Here is a 21075-nt window from a genome sequence, read left to right as displayed (position 1 = left end):
AAATAGAAAGGGAGAGAAGAGTAGGCTAGGGTAGGGTAGGGTAGGGTAGGGTTTGGTGGGGTAAGGTTGGGTTGGGTAGGGTAGGGTAGGGTTGGGTAGGGTAGGGTAGGGTAGGGTAGGGTTAGGTAGGGTAGGCTAGGGTAGGGAATGGGAGGGGAGAGGAGGGTAAGAGGCTAGAAGAGAAGAGGAAGAGGAAGGGAAGGCTAGGGGATTGTAGGGAGGCTAGGGTAAGGTAGGGGAGGCTAGGGGAGGCTAGGGGAAGGTAGGGGAAGGTAGGGGAGGGTAGGGTAAGGGTGCAGGTGGTGGGGTAAGGGTTGAGATATCGACCAGAGGAGAGGGTGAGGGGAGAAAGGGAGAGTCTTGCCTTCCTCCTACTGCCTCCACACACACACACACACACACACACACACACACACACCTCTACTCTTTCCTAATAGCCAAACACACACACACATTAAAAATACCCCTTCTTTCACTATAACCACACACACACACACACACACACACACACACACACACACACACACACACACACAGTTTTTTTTCTCCTTATCGTTAAAAAAGACAGCAATAATAAGGCCCTTGATATCAAAGCTTGGATTTAGTTCTAGGGGAGAAGTTAGCCTCAGCAGAATCTGAAATTTATTCTCCCCTCTCACACACTCCTTGATGGAAACGTTAGATTGATTTACACCCTCGTTGGGGGTATAAAAGACATCAATTTGGGGACCTAGAGTGTTAAATGCAGGCCTTCTTCCAGGGTAAACTTATGACCTAGAAGAAACTGGTGATCTAAACCTCATTGTCTGTCTTCATCTCACCACCACTGCCTCGACCCACACCCTCGACCAAAAAAATGTCTCTCTTCTTTTTCCTTTTCTTTTGGGGGGGGGGGTCGTAGGCGATAAAAAAGAGCATTATTTTAGGGACCTTTCTGTAACAGTGATGGTTTTGTTCCAGGAGAAAACTGGGAATTAGAACGAACTGAATTCAATATTGCTCCCAGATTTCCTCCTCATTTCGTCTCACACTCGCTGATTAAAAAATATTTCATGGTTTATTTTGCTACGTGTCTATACCAAAAAAATGGGCATTGTTTTAGGGATCTTGATGTAACAGTGATGGTTTTCTTCAAGGGGAAACCTGGGACTCAGCACAGTAAATAATTCTCCTCGTCTTCTTCACTTCTTCACACACCTGTTTAAAATGCTTGACGGATTATGTGTCTCGGAGAGGTAAAAGAAAATAACTCTCTCTCTCTCTCTCTCTCTCTCTCTCTCTCTCTCTCTCTCTCTCTCTCTCACTCTCTCTCTGTCTCTGTCTCTGTCTCTCTCTATCTATCTATCTATCTGTCTATCTACCTACCTACCTACCTCTCTAACTATATCATCATCATCATCATCATCACGGCCCCTTATCCACAACATTCTCTCTGTCTCCCTCTGTTCCTTCTCTCTCTCTCTCTCTCTCTCTCTCTCTCTCTCTCTCCCTCTGTCCCCCCCCCTCTTTCTCTCTCTCTCTCTCTCTCCACCCTTCCTCACCCTTTCTCTCTCCTTGTCTTCTCATAGCTCTCCCTCCTTCCCTCTCTCTCTCTCACTCTCTCTCTCTCTTAATTAAAAAGCTCCCTGACACACACAACATATATTTAAATCTTCAACAGGAATTAGGGAAAAAGAAGGAGCTGGAAAAAAAGAGGGAAAATTAAAGAGAGAAACGATAGGAAGGAAATTAGAGTAGGAGAGAGAGAGAGAGAGAGAGAGAGAGAGAGAGAGAGAGAGAGAGGAGAGGAGATAGAAGGAAAAAGAGAGAAGGACTTGGAGTGGGAATAGAGAGAGAGAGAAAACGGGAAAGAGAGGAGAGAGGAGGAAAGAGGAAGAAGAGAAGAGGGAAGAGGAGAAAGAGAAGAGAGAGAGGAGAGGAGAGGGAAGAGGAGGAAAGAGGAAGAAGAGAAGAGGGAAGATGGAAGAGGAGAGAGAGAGGAGAGGAGAGGGAAGAGGAGAAAGAGAAGAGAGAGGAGGGCAGATGAAAAAGAGAAGAGAGAGGAGGGCAGAGGAAGAAGAAAAGAGAGAGGAGGGAAGAGGAAAAAGAGAGAAGAGAAGAAGGAAGAGGAGAAACAGAGGAGAGAGAAGAAGGAAGGGGGAAGAGAAGAGAGAAGAGGGAAGAGAGAGGAAGAAGAGAGGAGGGAAGAGAGAAGAGGGAAGAGGAAACAGAGAAGAGAGAGGAGGGAAGAGAAGAAAGAGAAAGAGAGAGAAGGGAGGCGGAAAGAGAGAAGAGAGAAGAAGGAAGAGGGAAGGTAGAAAGAGGGGAAAGAAATTGTGAAAGGAGAGTAAAATATATGCGTGTGTGAGAGGGAGCTTCAAGACGTGGCTGGGTAAGGTGCTGGAGAGAGAATGAGGGAGGATGCTGGTCCTTCACACACACACACACGCACGCACAAGTACACACACACGCACCCCAATACACACACACGCACTCACACGTACCCCAACACACACACACACACACACATAGCTCAATCCTACACTCATGTCGACATACACAATACTTTTAACAACCAATAAAACACACACACACACACACACACACACACACACACACACACACACACACACACACACACACACACACACACACACACACACACACACACACACACACACGACAGGAAACACACACGGGGGGGAAAGATAATGAGTCATAGGCACGGGAAACATCGTGGCACCTCTTCACAAGCGAGTTATTTTCTCTGTTACACCTCCATATACATTTTCATCAGTCTAATATCGATATAATTTGAATAAATGGCAAACTAGAAGATGCTAAGGCGTCATAAACAAAGTAATTCGCCAAAGAGAATGGGCTACGAAATCTCCCAATCCAATGTAAACACCAGACTGGGAAACTAATATGGATTCCTGACAAAACGTAAAGTAGGAGAGAGAGAGAGAGAGAGAGAGAGAGAGAGAGAGAGAGAGAGAGAGAGAGAGAGAGAAGGAGAGAAAAAAAGGTTGGTTGAAATCCTTCGAGGGGTTCAGGAGATATCGTGCCCACAAGGGTAAACTAAGTCGACCCCATATGACCTTGACCTTGGACTCCCTTGACCTTGCTGACCTAAACAGATTACCTTCCCTTTATACTCTATCACTGACGAAAGTTTGGTGGCAATCCGTCAAGGGGTTCAGGAGACATCGCGCCCACAAATATTACGGACGCACGGACCCACGTACGCAAGCACCCACGCACGGACGGAAGGACGGACGGACACGCCATCACTTAATGTCTTCTCCACCATACGTGAATTGAGGCGTAAAGAGAGAGAGAGAGAGAGAGAGAGAGAGAGAGAGAGAGAGAGAAAAGAGGATGCAGAGAAAATCTGATAAATAAAACCAGACTAGGAACAGACACTAAAAATCTGATTTGGGTTGTCACTCAGTGCAGAACGACTGAAGTAGGATTACATCAAATGAGTGGATGGTGGAAGCCCCTATCAGTACCTATGCATCCCCACCCACACCCATCCCACCATCCACCCACACAACCCAACCCATCCTCATTTTCTCCTTCCTTCTTCTTCGTCTTCTTTCTTCTTCTCCTCCCCCTTCTTTTTCTCCTTCTTTTTCTTCTCCTCTTCCTCCTCCTCCTCCTCCCTCTTCTTCTTCTTCTTCTTCTCCTCCTCCTCTTCCTCGTCGTCGTCGTCGTCGTCGTCCTCCTCCTCCTCCTATTTCTTTTGGCTACCGAAGATAAGAAGGGTTTTCTGTCCAGTATGGGAGAGCAGTTTGGATTTTCGGAAGTGTAATGTGACAAGCAACATAATCCAGTGTCAGTGTATTCTAATCCATCCCACCTACATCCCACCCATCCCACCCATCCCACCTACTTACATCCCCACCCATCCCACCCTACCTACATCCTCATCTTTAACGTTTTCTATGGCTTGTGTAGACAGAAAATGCTTTTGTCATGTTTATGGGTCACTCACTTGCTTTAAAGTCGACAGTTTTATCTATTTTTCTTTCTATCTATTACCAGAAGCCTTAATTCGGTGAGGGGTGGCCGCAAACAAATCACCTCCACGTGTCCTCTCTCATTTGGCTATCCTCTCACGTATATCGCCTCTCCATCCCTCCATCTTATCCTTGTCTCCCTCCTCCGCCTCTGCCCCTCCACCTCTCTCTCACACACTCTTCTAGTCAGTCTCTCATTCTCCATCCTCTCCACATGTCCAAACCATCTCAAAGTATTCTCGTAACATCCACATAACACCACAACGCTCCTTTACTTCCTCGTTTTTCTGTCTGTCTCTCCACGTAAATCCACATGCTCCTCTCTCTCTCTCTCTCTCTAAAAAAAAAAAGACAAAATTATTCCTTGCAGAAGTAGTAGTAGTGTCAGGTAGCTATTGTCAAAGTGTGTGGTATAGGAGAATAAGACAAGGATAGAATGATGAAATATAAGGTCTGATGAACCGTACCCTTACTTATTTTTGCTGGGATTACACCACTGGATGAAGAGAGGGTGTGAGCTGGAGAAAGGGCAGCTTGATGGTGCTGGGGCAGAGTGACAAGGAGGCATTTAATTGTTTGTGGCCACCCCTTACGAGATAAAGGCGTCTGGCTAGTGAGAGAGAGAGAGAGAGAGAGAGAGAGAGAGAGAGAGAGAGAGAGAGAGGGTTTATCTTGAAATCATATTATGGATGTGGTGTGCAAAAGAATGAGTGAGATGGGACAGAAGTTTGGGTTGCGTTGAGAGTAGGGCTTAGGCTGTACCAAATGAAAACTGTTGTTGTATTTGCAGTTTGGGTAGAGTGAAGGTTAATTTCAAAATATCCCGGAAGAAAAAGTGTCTGGGAGTAAAAAGATGGGTGTGGAAGGCAAAGAAATAAGTGGTAAGAGCTGGACTTGTTAGTGGGGAGTCATGGAAGCCTAATGACTGTGAAATCTCCTATATTTTTGTCAACAAGATCAAGATACGCTTGTGTTTACCTGCCCCCCCCTAATATTGGTCACCTAGTACTGGTATTGGGGGAATAATAAGAGTCTTGTTTCTACTGTATGAACCAGCCATCCATTATTCAAGCCCTATATGATCGTCCTACTTTGATTAAACGTGGGTATTGATGGTGCTGTCACTACATTTTCTGACAGTGTGTTCCAATGGCTTATAACCCGAATGGAGGACAAGTTTCCCTTCATTATGGTCCTCCAGTGGTCAGGCTTAGCAAACTTAAGACTGTGTCCAGTCAGGTTAGTGATGCTGAGGATGAAGAACAGAGATGGGGACGTCTTCGTGGCCCTTGAACAAGCTTATATACCTCGATCATGTCCCCTCTTTTCCTCCTGTCCCCCAAAGATCTGCAGGCCAAGGGCTTTACATCTATCCTCGTAGGGTAATTCCGCCAACTCTGGTACCAACTTTGTATCCCTGTGTTGTCCTTGCACTAGAAGCTTGGCATCTTTTGTCAGGTGGGGCGACCAACATTGTGACCTGTAGTCGACGATAAGCCTCACCTGCGTGGTATACAGAGGTAGAAGTATCTCCTTACCAATGTAGGTGAAGTTTCTCTTGATGATGCCTGCACTCTTTGTTTCTCTTGATGATGCCTGCACTCTTTGTTTCTCTTGATGAAGCCTGCTTTGTTGTTGGCCTGGCTTCAACTCTTGACACATGGGTAGAGGACTTACTGATCCTAAGATACCCACCTGCGACTTCTCAAATTCCCTCGTCCCAAGCTCGTAGTTGGCCCTGCGGTTATTATGACCATGTTGCATTTTTGTGGCGACGATAATAAAATGGGATGACAGTATCATATTTAACTATAACAGGTAATTATTTCTCTCGATTGCCATTCTCAAGTTCGAAGTAGCCGAAGTTGTGTCTAAGCAGTAACTATAATCCCTTTTTTTTCTCATGCAAATAAATAGCAATATAAATTTTAAATGAAATACAGGTTACTTCGTTAAAGATAAATCAATATATATGGAATTACGATATATAATTTTCATAACTTTTTAAATGCACATGTGACATTGGGTTCTCGCTTCTCAGCTGATTGAGATAACAAACTTGCTGTAGTTCAGGTGTGGTCGATTATGGTTTTTAATTGTGTTTTCTTGAGTTATTTTCGGTTTCAGCAGACTAAACCTGTGTAGAATGCTGAAAATAAGCATCAAGTCGAAGAACAGTAATGGAATTTCTTATAAAGTGACTCCATAGTGTGACTAGAGCCGCTCCACAGTCTTCATGGACAATGCATTTGCTTTTATAGTACAATAGATTCATTGTTGGCGCTTAAACTCTGATTCATGAAGCCTTTTGCGCAGGATACAAACTCAGGCTCTCGTTAAATTCACCCAAAAGCGGTGTAAATGGTTAAAAAAAAACTGAGTGGAGTAAAAATTGAGAATGGTTACGCGATACGGTCCGTCATGACACCATACGAGACAATATATATCGAAATATTTAGTGGCATACTTATTGTTATTTGTGTCATGTAGTGAGTTTAGGGAGTTACAGATATATGAAATAGAATTGGGTGTTAATTTTGAAAGTAATTCCTTTGCTTGTGCCATATTTTGAGGGAAATATTTGGCATACCAATGTTTGGTATAATTGTAGTGTTAGCCAAAAACACAATTATGAGATTTTGATCTGTTTTTCTGGTATTAGATAAATTTAAGACACTTGCATCCTTGGCATTTTCATTGCAACTCAGTTTTATTTTACTCCAGAAGGTTAGGTTACTGGTATCATCAAGAGTAAACTAAAAATAATTTGCAACATAAATACCATAGAAGAAGAGTGTCTTAGAATTGTCAGAAATACTGAAAAAAATGGAACAAAATCTTGTAATTGTATTTTTGGCTGAAACTATAATTTTACTCAATATTTTTACAGGATTGATACAAAGACACCAGCAAGGGATACTCAGGTTGTATGGTACTTTTGAGTGTATTGTAGGTTGCATTTGTTTTTTGGTAATAGCGTAATTTTGGGACTTACTAGTAGGTAACCTGTTTCCTTAACTCCAAAGGCTGGGTATAGGAGCTTGCAGTCAGGTCTCTGTCATAAATGAGAGTCAACTTTTTGGAGAGAAAAAAGGATGATGTGAAGTTTTAGCCTTTGTCATTTCCACTTCCTCCCCCGAATGACAATTCTCAGTCATAGCACGGATCTAATTTTATGCTTGTAAATTTTATTACTGGCCTAATGAGTGTCTTGTTATATATCACCAGAAATTAAATCATGTGATGTCATGCTTCATCTTAAAGAATCGCCATATTGAGATTGGCCTTGGTACAGCTGATGTTTTTCTGAACTAGGAACTAAACCAATTGCCAGACCAGCGAACGGATTATTACCCAACATTTGCCGGAAACTGTCAGCAAATACCCAGGATTTACATTGGTGATAAGATTTGTAACAGTACGATTCTCAGCTCAACAGTATTATGTAACAATGAAACTAATTTTAAGCTGTGTACCTAAGGACTTAATGGCATCTGCTCCCACTTTTACCTTAACCTTTTACAGTAATATGGCTGTTTCCTTGTGAATATTCTTCTTGTGCAAACACTGTCAGACTCATTCACTTAGTGCCATTGAAACAGAATCATTAGGATGTAGGCTTGTTAACAGATTCCATGCATTATCACTCAGTTTTACCTTTGTTCATATTTCTCCTCGTCAACTATGTATACTGAATAGGGAAGCTGCCGGAGATTGAGCAGCAAGGAGAGCTGCCATTAGGTGACCAAGGCCGATGCATGCAAGCATGTTGGAGCCTTCAAAAATGAATGAACAGTGTTATTTATTCCCTTTATATTTATATAACTTTAATTGGTCTGCTTTATTTCAGAGATACATTACATTGATATTAATTTAATTGGTGTACTTTATTTTAGAGATACATTGATATTACTGTACTTTAATTGGTATACTTTATTTCAGAGTGAACAATGGCAAGTGTTAAAATACCAGAACAGAAGGTAATACTGTGCGGTGAGTACGGGGTCGGCAAGAGCTCACTTTTCCGACGGTACGCCACCAACACATTCGTCACCGCCACCGACAGAAAGTCAACCCTGGGCCTAGATCACTATGAGAAAGTTTATCATTCTGGAGGCAGGGAAGTTAAGGTATGTACAGGTTATACATGTCTACCTACTTGATCTGTTAACCTATTCAGTGTGATGAGGTAAGAGTTTGTTTTTCCTGCGTTCACACTTCTAGTTAGTCTCTCATTCTCCATTCTCTCCACATGTGTTTATTTATCTACTTAATCTGTTAACCTCTTCAGTGTGATGAGGTATGTTAGATCTTGTTTTTCCTGCATTCACACTACTGATCAGTCTCACATTCACACTTCTAGTTAGTCTCTCATTCTCCATCCTCTCCACATGTGTTTATTTGCAGTTAAGGTATGTACAGGATATCCATGTACAGTATATCTACTTGATCTATTAACCTCTTCAGTATGATGAGGTGGTTTGGACATGTGGAGAGAATGGAGAGTGAAAGACTGACTAAGAGGGTCTATGTAGGTGAGGTGGAGGGAGGGAGAGGGAGGGGTAGACCGAGGATGAGGTGGAGGGATGGAGTTGAGAGGTATATGAGGGAGGGGGGGGTGAGTTGGGGGGAGGGTAGTCAAATGGTGGGTGACAGAACAACTTGGAGGCGTTTTGTCTGCAGCCACCCTTTGCGGGATTAGGGCATCGGGCTATAGATAGATAGATAGACATTACTAGTTAGTCTCACATTCACACTTCTAGTTACTCTCTCAATCTCTATCCTCTCCATGTGTGTTTACTTGCAGCTTCAACTCTGGGACACCGGTGGTATGGAGAGAGTGGCCAGCATCACATCATCGTATTACAAATTTGCCGAGGGGGCCATACTCGTCTTTGCACTGGACAACCCAGACTCCTTCAACATCCTGTCACAGCATCTCCTAGACATCGTTACTTATGCGGAAAATGCAAAAATATTCCTGTGTGGCAACAAATATGATCTCAAAAGTCAGATTCAAGTCACAGATGCTGATATGGAACATTTTTGGTAAGCCGGTAAGCTGTTTGTTAGTGTGTGTGTGTGTGTGTGTGTGTGTGTGTGTGTGTTTGAAATTAAAATGTAGTATGAAGAACTAACAGTGGAATTTATGTTTTTATGTACAGGGCTGTCTGTTTATTTCACGTTCCTCATCCTATGCATTCTGGAAATTGAACAGTCTGCTGTCGTGGGTAACATATTTTGCTTGCTTTATTTTATTAGTAATCAACCTTGTAGTCATTGTATTGATATGTAGAGAAAAACAGACAAAACAAAGTCTCAAAAGGGTTATGGAAGTAGAAAATGATACAGGGTAGTGTCCTTAGTATGGCTGTACTTTTACAAGAAATTAAGTCCAAGTAAACAGTCCAAGTTCGAGCTGGGACTCCCAAAATGTTGCTAATGTTATTATATATCTGAAAATTCTTTTTTTCTCAACAGTTTCAGCCAACTGTTCAGAAGTAATGACTAGATGGTTTTGGCAGTTGGTTTAACTTCCAGTCCATAGAAAACATCAGCTGTACCATGGCTAGCTTCAGTATGGGGAGTCCATGAAGAGCAGGCATGATGTAATTTGATTAAGTACTGGTATGCTGTATTAAGGGATTTTATCATGTAAATCTTTTTGCATTCTTTTTGAATTAGTGGCCATGACCCAGACTAATGTACACTTTTATATTAAAGTGAACAGTGCCACAACCTCATATCCGGGATCTACAAGACTTCCTGTAAGACTGGTGCTGGTGTGGAGGAAATGTTTGCAGACATAGCAAGACAACTTAGTGACTCCAATAGGTCTCGGAAAGAATTAGAGTCCATAGACAAAGATTCATTTAAAGTGACACCACCAGAGGGGGAGCCTGAGGACTCCTGTATGTGCTGAGGTAAGGCACTCATCAGTCACTAGTACTTCTCATATGTATCCTCCTTCAGCTTATTCATCTCCTCTCCCTCCCTCTTCTTCTCTCGTTTCTCCTCCCTCTTCTTCACTTTCTTCTCCTTCTCCTCCTCCTCCTCACACTTCTTCTCTTTCTTCTCTTCCTCCTTCCCCCTGTTCTCTTTTTTTTCCTCCACCTCCCTCTTCACTTTCTTCCCCTGCTCCCTCTCCTCATGCCAATCCTCGACACTTCATTTACTACTAAGCCTCATATGTACCTTCTTCCCTCTTCTCTCTCATCCTCCTCCTACCTCTCCTCATACTACACCTCAAAAATATCTTCCGTCTTCTCTGCCTTTAATATAGTTGTTTTCCTCCTTCTCATACCCTTTCCTCATTTTCTTTGTTTTTTGTGAAGTTCCTTTGTAAAAAATATTAGAATATGATAGTGATTTTATCCCCAGAAGGTACAGTCATTCTTTTATTACATATTTGCCTGAGCACATACTTGGAGATTATCATTCTCCTGTGGAACATTACAGTGTGTAGGATGCGGCCCAAAATAATGTTCACTTAATGATATGGTCTTAGGCAATGCAACCCTATTGTTAAGCAAGGGTTGCCTGTATTGTACACAGCAGTTATTTAGCTGAAATTTGTTCTGTTTGTGTTGCAGTGACTATAAGACTGATTCTGATTTTTTTAAGGATGAGAGTGTCCAAATTTGATGAGAACATGTAATATGTAGTAAATGGGTGGCTACCATCAGCTGTGAGAGGTACTACAATGAAAGTGAAGTGAGACAACAAGCTTGGTAACTAGCCACACAGTTATTACTCCTAGACAGGAAAATTAAGTCACAAGTACAGTCACTCGATGATCATTTTTCAGAGTGAATGCACACAAATTTCAGGCTGAGACTCTCATATTGTTACCTGTCTTATTAAACATCTTGAGCTGCTTTTTTTCTGACAGCTTCCAGCAACTGTTGGAAAGCAGGTAGCTGGTTTTGGCACATGGTTTAGCTTCCAGTCCATAGAATCATCAGCTGTACCATGGTCATCTCCAATATGGGGATTTCTTATGAGAAATCAGGGCATTATTTTTATGTATGTATGTTTCTACAATAGTCATTTCAACATAATCCCTATGCCTAATGGCAGCTAGATAGGCAGATGGTATCAAACAAAGTGTATAGGACCAGAGCAGTGAAGTTGAGAGACAGACATGACCTACAGGGAGCAAGAAAAAGCATGGTAGAGGGCAAACTAAATGGTCACATTCATTCACCATTCAAGTCACCAGAAACCTACCCTCACCTCACAGACATAATTTTCCACACCTATATGCGTCACATTATCTGTTAGTTAAAGTCAGTCTGAAAAAACAAGTGCCGAACACATATCATCTGCTCCTCTGCATAAAAATTCTTCCATTTGGACAATTTATGTCACTGAAATGAAGATGCAAGATGGGGGTTATAACTTATTCCAATATTTCAGGATGGATGGATGGCAGCTGAGGCTATAACTGAACACCACTGGTACTTTTAAACCTCACCGACACACTGCCCGAAGGACTTAGGTTGAGGCTTGTGTTCAGAGTGGATTTGTAGGTATCATAACACCTCTTCCTTAGTGATTTGTTCTGCATATTACACTTCACAATCCTTTTGTATGTTATTGATACAAACTGTGTCAGAATGATGTGGGTGACATAGAAGGGAATGTTATGGTGTACCGGTAATATATTTTGCGCAGTACACCTCATTGTGTTTATGTCATTGAAGGAGACTTTGATGTTAAAATCATATAGATAACATACAGGAGAATGCTAAGGTGTAATATACACAATAAATTGCTAAGAAAGAGGATGGAGCCTCATATGCCACCAAATTATACAAGCCAGAATCTCCTCTCCATTGCCCTACACCACACCCAGCCTAGTGGTGTCTCAGTGAGCCCATGTACCTGTTGCTTGCTGTACAGTCACATTCATGTTTGTTATTAGCGATACTCAAGTATTATTTACATAGGTCAAAATTTTTATAGGTTAATTATATGACAGTCAAGTATCCCAAATCCAAATTCATAGGAAGCTGTAGTTAGTTTGTATTTACATAATGGAGCAAGGTCACTCCCACAACTTGAATACAGCACACCCTTGTTTTATGGCTGTGATGTGTATTTGAAAACTGATGGTATAAGATAATGAATTTAGTGTTGTAATGATTGTATGAGTGAGAAGGTGATTGTATAATGAGAAATCGGTCATTGTAGTGATTGTACGGGTGAAAAAACAATTGTAGAATAAGAAATTGGGCATCATGATTATTATCCAAGTGAAAAAGGCAGTTGTAAAATGAAAAACATTGTGTTAAAATATCATAATTGTATAAGCCAACACTCGTATAATGGTTGATGATAAACAGAGGTCTGCTGTACTAAGTTGTGGTTGCCTAAAAATCACTGAGCATTAGGTAAGACGGAGAGTGGGTCTTCTTTGTAACTAAATCAACCCTCCCGTCAGACTACGCTAGGTCATTAACTGAACTGCAAGAGGTTAGGGATTGCTGTCAGGTAAGAGTAAGTGTCCTAGGGTTGATGATAGATTTTTTTTTGATTGGATGGTGAATGGCTGGCTGGCTTTCTACTTACAGGTTTTGTTTATGTATATCAGATGAACCCCTCGAATTCCATGATGCATTTTTAACTTTATAAATGCTACTCTGATGGTTTAATGTAGCCTGTGATAGATTTTGCAACTGGATGGGTTAGGTATGGTCTGAATTAAACACCTGTGAACTCCAGTGCTGTACAGGAGGCCTTTCATTAGCTGAAAAAAAATTGTCTTATACAAGCAAATTTAAACTAGAGAGGATGTCAGGTGTTCTAGGTGGTTTTAGTACTGAATTCAAACTGTATTATGTTATGATGATGATGTCTTTGATGTTTATTCTTGCTACTTCCAGGCATTTATTAATTAATTTATTTTTTGTATAAGAAAGGCCGTGCATATACAGTAGAAGGGGTTACGGAAGCCCGTGTATTGTAGTTATTTAACCGCTTCAGTTCAAAACATCTTCCTGAAGCTGAACAGAGTCACCTTGAGATTGTAGGAATATGATAGGAAAGGCATTTTTTTTTCTTTTTTATGCAAGGAAGAAGGAACCAAAGGCCAGGAGCCTGCAAATCGTTCCTCCCAAGAAAAAACAAAAAACAACAGAGAGCCAAATTCAAGATCCGTTCATTTCGAGATACCTGGACACATTGTGTTTGAATGACTGGAGATCATAGGAAATTGGAAATACAGACAGAGGGATACAGCTCCAGAGTTGACCTGTTGCATAAAAGAAGGACTGGGAGTAATGGTTTAATCTTGCTGTAGAGAGTTGGACAGAAATGGGATGAGGGTTCGAGAAGCATTTGAATTCTGAACAGCATGTAAAATCTGAAACATACTTATTGCATTTCTGTGTTGTATTTACTTAACAATAAGATCTTTTTTTATAGATTCATTAAGTTCTGATTTTTTAGGATTATTGAAAGCAGTTGATGTATGATTTTGTTTAGTCAGTGAATTTTGAGTTTGGGATACTACACCCCTTTAATGCAGTGATGTATTTTTTTCTTTGTTTATATTTAATTTTTGCTCTGTACAGATGAAATGTAATTCAGTTTAAGGGAGACAGTTGTTAGTGAAGGGGTTAAGGTTAATTCTACACCCTCCAGTTTCTGTCTGTCTATTGCCAGACACCTTAATCCCATAAGGGGTGGCCATAAACAAATTGCCTCCATGTCACCCTGTCCCCCGCCATTTCGCTGCCCTGCCCCCAGCTCACACTTCCTTCTCTCGTATACCTCTCCACTCCATCCCTCCATCTCATCCTCAGCCTCTCCCTCCCTCTCCCCCTCTCCACCTCACTCACATTCACTCTCCTCATCAGTCTCTCATTCTCCATCCTCTCCACATGGCCAAACCACCTCAGTGTGTTTCCTCAATTTCAATCTCTCTTAATCAGAATAAATAACCAGGTTTTGTCTGTTTTCACCTGATGGAACTGGCCCATTCACTACTTGAATACTACTTTGTGATCGCATGAAATTCAGAGATTCGTAGTTTGAGGCAGGGATGCGTCTCCTTGGTACCTGGTCAAATCAACCCTCCACTCTGGTTAAGCTTGGACCAATACTTTTATAGGGTAAGGAGGCTCCCTAGCACCGCTTCCTTATTGGTTTATTTTCCAAACTGCCCACTAGAGTCCCATATTTTACTTCTTATGTCTTTTTAATGGTAACATAGATTGCATGAATAACACACAAGAATGTAGTAATGGAGCAGAATCAGAAATAAACTGGTAAGGAGGAGGTATTAGCAGTAGCACCTCTTCCATAGTGAATTATTTTCCAAACTACCCATGAATATCCTCTTTTCTACTTCTTATATCTTTTAATATCAACACAGATTGTATGAATAACACACAAGAATATAGTAACGGAGCAGAATCTGAAATAAACCGGTAAGGAAGAGCTGTTAGTAAGCCTCCTATAGATTGCATGAATAACACACAAGAATATAGTAACGGAGCAGAATCAGGAATAAACCAGCAAGGAAGAGGTGTTAGTAAGCTTCCTAATCACGCGAGAATACCTCCTTTGCCCGTCATCTTGGCTGAGAAGGGTTAGGGATCTCCGTCAAGTGAAAACAAACGAACTATAGGAGCAAGAGTAAAGTTAAAAATATATCATTGTATTGAAGAGATCAACTGTACAGCTTTTAGTGGTAGGCAGAGCGTATTGTGTTTCTGGATGCTGCTTTGTGTATAGTGTAGGTTTATATTTTAGTTATGCCCCTGAGTCTTCATTTATTATTATTGTTGTTATTATTATTACTATTATTATTGTTATTGTTATTGTAATTATTATTATTATTTCTACTATTATTATTACTATTATCATTATTATTATTATTGCAGCTACTTTTTTTTTCTTTATATGTACGGTTCATTGATCTTGATTTATCTTTAATTTTTTGTATGGAAGAAATTACGCTCACATAGGAGAGCAGTGGTTGTTGTTTTTATGGTCCCATGTGGACCTAAGCCTGATGGACTGCAAGCTTAAATTTCCCCTGTCTTGCAGCCCACCATCCTCCTCTCTGCCATTTTCCTTTTGGGGTCTAAAATTTCCCCTTTCTTGCAGCCCACCATCCTCCTCTCTGCCTTTTTTTCTTTAGAGGGTATAAGATGAGAGTTGAGGAACATTGATATATCCAGCACACTGCAGTTATAACAGTGTAGCTGTGTGAAGCCATCCCTCTTTGTGACCCATAGTATTGTTTAATATATCCTTAGGTGGGAAAAGAGGCCTGGATGATGATGATGCAACAGTTTTGACCCCACTTTGACCTTTTTGAGATTTGAGAGGATCCACATGGCCAGCAGTTAAATCCACACAAGAATGCTACTTCAATATGTGGTTAGAATTTCTTCCATGCCGTATCATGCCTTGTGTGCTAGTCTCGTAAAGTCTGATGTAAGAGTCTGTTCACCCAAGCGGGCTTAGTTTATGTTTGACAGTGCTAATATGTTGTAATCTTTTAGTCGTTAAGCCATTGAATCTGAGCGATGTTCGTTTTAGCATATTTTTCCTACCATCAGACAGTTTTATTTCAGCTTGTGAGGATATGTTTGTGTGAAGCTGCAGAATGTGGTGAATGTTTTTGGTGTATCCAGTAGAGCCAGATTCCGGGGGCTTGAATGGTGAGTGAATGGAAGTGTGGCCTGTTTGGATTGGGCAAGTTTGTGCTGTCTGGATGTTGCTACTCCTCACCCTGCCCTTGGGTAGGAAAGGAGGTCCCGATGATGATGATGATGATGATGATGATGATGATGATGTGAGGAACTTTTGGATCTGAAGAGGTTAGGTTTAGGTTTCATTTGCCCTTGTGGTGCTAGAGAGGGATGCCTTCATGTGGTGGCACTAATTTACCCAGGCAACTCCAGTGCAGGGTTATATATCCCTTATCTCCCTCCCTGTCCCTTGGAAGGAGGATGGTGGAGTGAAGAAGAAGGGCAGTTTCAGCCTACAGTCCACTGGGTTCATGTGCAGATGAGCCAGGGGTTGCAGCTACTACTTCTACTACTACTGCTACTGCTACAACTACTGAACTATTAAACCATTTCGAGAGTCAGGTTCTTTAAACAGAATAATATTGTCTGGAGATAGCAAGAGTAAACTAATAAAAAGCTGAGTTTAAGGGATTTACTCCATGAATCGAGATATTCATTTTAGTTTATTAATGTTACAACTAAATGAATTTATTCAGCGGAAGGACGAAGTGAGAATGTCGGGGGTCGGGTTGTGAGAGGCAGGCTGAAAAAGACCTGGGACAAGGCCATAGAGTGTGGCTTCAGGGATTAGGGACTGAATAGGGAGGTTGCCAGAGATCAAGCAATGTGAAATGCCGCCGTTAGGTGACCAAGGCCGACCTCTGCAAGCATGTTGGTGTCTTTATAAATGATACAATATGAGGAAAGGTGTCTTGTATTGAAGGGGTTTTTAAGGCTGCATCTAACCTCTCCAGTTTGAAACGTATGTCCTCAGCTGAATAAAAGCGTCAGGAGATGGCAAGAATAAAGTGAAGCGAAAATGAAGGTGATATGTGTCAGCTGAATGATTTAAGATAGAGTGTAGGACCTTGTTAAGCAGAAAAACAGTTCATACTTTATAGATGCCTTACCTGTTTCTTTATAAGGGGTTGGTGAGCTGGTGGTTAGAGAGCCTCAGTGAAAGTGTAGGTATGTGCATAGGGGTTGTGGTGGAAGTGACATTGTGCTCAAGAAGTAAAGCCTGTGTAAGGGAAATAAAGTGTGTACTGGGGAAATAAAGCCTGTGCGAGGGAAATAAAGCCTGTGCTAGGGGAAGAAAAAGCCTGTTTGGTATCATGAACTTGGATTCCTGGGGACTGGGGTAAAATAATTAGCCGAGCAAGCTGCATTCTTGATTCAAAGTATAACGGTAGGCCAGAACATCACCTCTGTTGTGTTGACTTCAAACCGATCTTGCCAGTCCAGGTTTAAAAGATGTATGACCATCATGAACTTTACAATACATCATTATTCTTTTTGATCCACTCCTCCTTACCTAGGTACATATTTTTGGCGGCCAAGGAAGCTCCGTAACACATTTTCTTGATCAGCTTATTTTTGTTATTACACCTAGTAGTCTATATATTACTTAAATCATTCTCATCTCCATACTATGCTTTGATAATGTGTAAAGAGATATCAGCTGTCCATATCCAAAAATACTGTAAATCACTTAGGAGGAGGCACTAGGGAGCCTCCTGAACTGACAAGAATACAGTGAATGTAGGCTATCTTGGCCTTGCTGGTTGACAAGTTGTATACACAGTACAGTCTCATGGCTTTTGAGTTCTGCGGATCCCCTTGGCTTAAGAAATTGTCCGCATGTTTGTGTAAGGATGAGAATTAGCCCATCCAGCTCACACGCCCCTCATATACCTCTCCACTCCATCCCTCCATCTCATCCTTGGCCTCCCCCTCCCTCTCCCTCTTCCACCTCACTCACATACTCTCTCCTTGTCAGTCTCTCACTTATAATATAACTTAGGGATATTAATCATTTGTTACATGGGAGTGATGGAGTGCATGGTATGGTGTTTAATCCTGTATAAAGAATTGGATGATGGATGGATACTCTGTTTAGTCAGGGTTCTATGTGAAACGCTTACCCAGCTCTAGGGTTTATTTTGAGTGGCCTTGGAGATTTCTTAACGCTTTTCCTAGGTGATTAATTCTGCACATTATACCTCAGTAAATCCTATGTTGATGGAGGACTGATAAAGATAATGTACAGAGGAATGTTAAAGGCCCATAGTCTCATCAGTTAAGAAGCTCCCTAACACCTTTACTTAAGCAATGTATTTTGTTTATTACACCATACTGTCTTCTTTTTTTGTTGCATAAATCCTTCCAATATTGCCATACTCAGCATAAATAACATGTAAAATGCTATTAACCACTCATATCCAAAATTAAGTCACAAAGGAAATGGTGTTAGGGAGCTTCCTTAACCAGTGAGAATACAAACCTAACTTTACTGTAAAACACTAAATAAATCACTAAGGAAGAGGTGTTAGGGAGCTTCCTTAACCAACGAGAATACGAACCAAGGTGTAATATAAATTGCTAAATAAATCACTAATAAGAGGTGTTAAGAAGCAGGACAGGGGCTTTAGTCACATAAACCGAGGGTGATTTAAGACAAGTACAGTAAAACCTTGATTTGATGCAGCTCGTCAGATTGGATATTGGATTTAACGGACACTATGAAGCCACCGGACTTCCATCGGCTATAACGAACAGTGTCCGTTAAATGGGGCGCAGTGGGGGACAATATATGTGTTTTATGATGAAGTGCAATGACAGGGATGTGAAATAATCTGCAAAGGGACAAAATTATGGGCCAAGTTAGTGTAAAATGGGCATAGTTTTCATTTTTAGTGCTAGAATATGCTACTGTCTGTACTCATTTATATTCAAACATGTGTTTGAAATCCCACCTCACAGGGGGGGATATCAGATATACAGTAATGTATTTTTGTCTCTAATTAATTGGGCCTCCCTCCCTCCCTCCCCAATTAGCCCAGTATAATGAGGCTGTACTATACTGCCTTTCACAAGACTTCCACTTCACTGTACAATGTGTTGGGTAAGACTGAGAACCGTCTCGGCATTGTGGCCTCATTTATAATTGCATCCATCCAATATATGGAGCTTTATTCTTATCTTTATTCACACTGATCTTGTGATATAGTGCACTGAGAATATTTATTTATTCATAAAAGAATGTTGTCCATTATTATTTATTAAGTAAAAATGTAACTTATTGATAGTTATCCATGTCTGCTTCATTATATATTTTTAGCCACTAGCTTGCTTTGTTGGTCAGGCAGTTCTTCCTTACTGTCAGGGATGGTATACTGCAATATATATTACTTGTATGCTTCATCATTGTGACATATGTAACTGTCATAGATATACTCAAGCTAAAATCATAAGTAAGTGAGATTTAACATTTGTACTGTAATTTTTGTAACCAGTAACCATTGTGTTTAAGTAATACCATACTATATATATGATAGTCATTTTTTACCGTAAAGGGAGACCATATAAAAAGGAGTTTCAGTGTTGTTATGGCACAGGCTTCTGACTGTAATTGTGTATACGATATATTTCACAAAATTATGGTACTGTTTATTGCAGTGCGGGTGTATTTGACTTACGTGCTTCTTGATCTCATGGATAATACTGATACGGGATTAGAATTTCAGTTTGCCAGAGGAATATAAGGTAATACTTCGGTTTAGACCACTACATTAACCCTTTGAGCATGGGGATATGTTTTTCATATTGTTCCCTCCATCTTATTGCCATGTATTATTCAGCTTAGTGTTTTTGAACTGGAGGGGTCAGATCAAGTCTTTATAAAGCTCCTTCAGTATGAAACGCCTTTACTGAGTTGAATCAAGTTACAAAACAACATCAAGAACAAGCAAGTAAAGGCGTCACCCGGATTTAAGGGGTTGAATTACACTGCTGTATTTTGCATCAATACTCTTATGTTTTCAACGGACAGAGCTGGACCACTCCTTAACTAGACTACTGTGTCTTGGTTATATGAAATCTGGTGAGCTTTAGTTATGAGGTAGAAATGAGTCTCCTTGGTTACTATTCAAATTGACCCTCCAGTCAGACTGCACTTGGTCATAGCTTAGGTGAAAATTGCTGTAGATCTTTGTCAGAGTAAGCACACTGGTATTATTATTATTATTATTATTTTAAATGTGGGTAATCAGCAAGCTATTTAGTACGTGTCTCAATATTATAGATTTTTAAATTATTATTATTATTACTATTATTATTATTACTATTATTATTATTATTATTATTATTATTATTTTAAATGTAGGTAAGCAGCAAAGTTATATAGTATGTGCCTCATTATTACAGATTTTAAAGTTTTCTTTCGCTATGAGATAAATGACATTCTGTGGATGTACATATCAAACACAAAAACATCGAAGAAGGAAAAGCCTGCTCATGGTTGGATTAGTGGCAGTAGTTCAGCATTTGTATAAGTGGCTTTGAATTTTTGAATCGTGGCGAATGATGGTTATTGTAGCTACAGTTATTTCATAGTGTTAATTGTAGTGGAAAGTTTGGATTTTGCTGATTGTATGTGTGGCTGTATCATCTGAGTACTGTGTTAAAATACTGACTGGTTACTGCTACACTCCATTCACTTTGACTTAGCCTAAATTTTCCATCCCTCCATCTTAAATGCTGAGCTGTAACTGTAGATTAACACTAGAATATGGTGCTAGTCATGAAGAAGTGCTATGGAAAGAATGCAGAGCCACAGCATTGTCTTATTCAGCCTCTGAGCTACAGGAAATAGGCTGGTAGAGGAGGAAGATCTGGGCCAAGTTAAAGTGAGTGGAGTATTGACCTTAACACACTATTCTGCATCTTGTTTATGTAAATCAGTATGCTAGAGTATGAAGAGCAGTTTATTTAGTGACTTGTATACTACACTCCTAATATACTGCAGCATTGTGGTACAGTATACACTCATTTAGCTGTGTGGGAGGCAGTTTAATACCAGTAGTTATTCCCTAGGCAGTCTGGCCGAACAGCCCTGTTTAATAGTACTGTAGGTGCAACCCCAGACTCAGCTGAATGTGAACCCAGTGGACTAGGTGCAAATTATCCTCTACAGTCCTTCATCCTCCTTTTGGGGTATAGGAAGGGGATTGAGGGACATTTGCATAACTGGGCAGCTCCACAACTCAGTCATATCATTGCCACCACATGAAGGCACCTCCCCAGCACTGAGACCATCTAAATGGGGTAAATATTTGGGGTCTTTTCTTGCTCATTCTCCAAGGTTCCTCTCGTTTCTCACAGGTACATAACGTAAAATTCACTTCCATGTGTATCAGACTTTAGAGAACATTACCGTATTTCTATCATTCAGGGAAAATTCACCATCATCCATGCCTACTATGTGTATAATTTGTTTTTGTAGTTTTTGTGGTCCCAGGCTCTTTTGGACATAAACTTGATTG

General features: G+C 40.7%; 1 protein-coding gene across 1 annotated transcript; it reads left to right on the top strand.

Annotated features, from left to right (window-relative positions):
* The first annotated feature begins 7954 nt into the window (after positions 1-7954).
* On the top strand, positions 7955-9927 carry RabX6 (RAS oncogene family member RabX6). The gene is made up of 3 exons (XM_080285937.1): positions 7955-8134; positions 8812-9053; positions 9729-9927. The coding sequence occupies exons 1-3, from the start codon at positions 7955-7957 to the stop codon at positions 9925-9927; spliced, it is 621 nt and encodes a 206-aa protein (XP_080142063.1).
* The last annotated feature ends 11148 nt before the right edge of the window (positions 9928-21075 follow it).

Source organism: Coenobita brevimanus, chromosome 109 (assembly GCF_032717465.1).
Source record: "Coenobita brevimanus isolate Jiangsu-jjx chromosome 109, ASM3271746v2, whole genome shotgun sequence".
Taxonomy (NCBI): domain Eukaryota; kingdom Metazoa; phylum Arthropoda; class Malacostraca; order Decapoda; family Coenobitidae; genus Coenobita; species Coenobita brevimanus.
The sequence above is the reverse complement of the archived record's forward strand: the minus strand, read 5'-3'. Positions and strand labels throughout refer to the sequence as shown.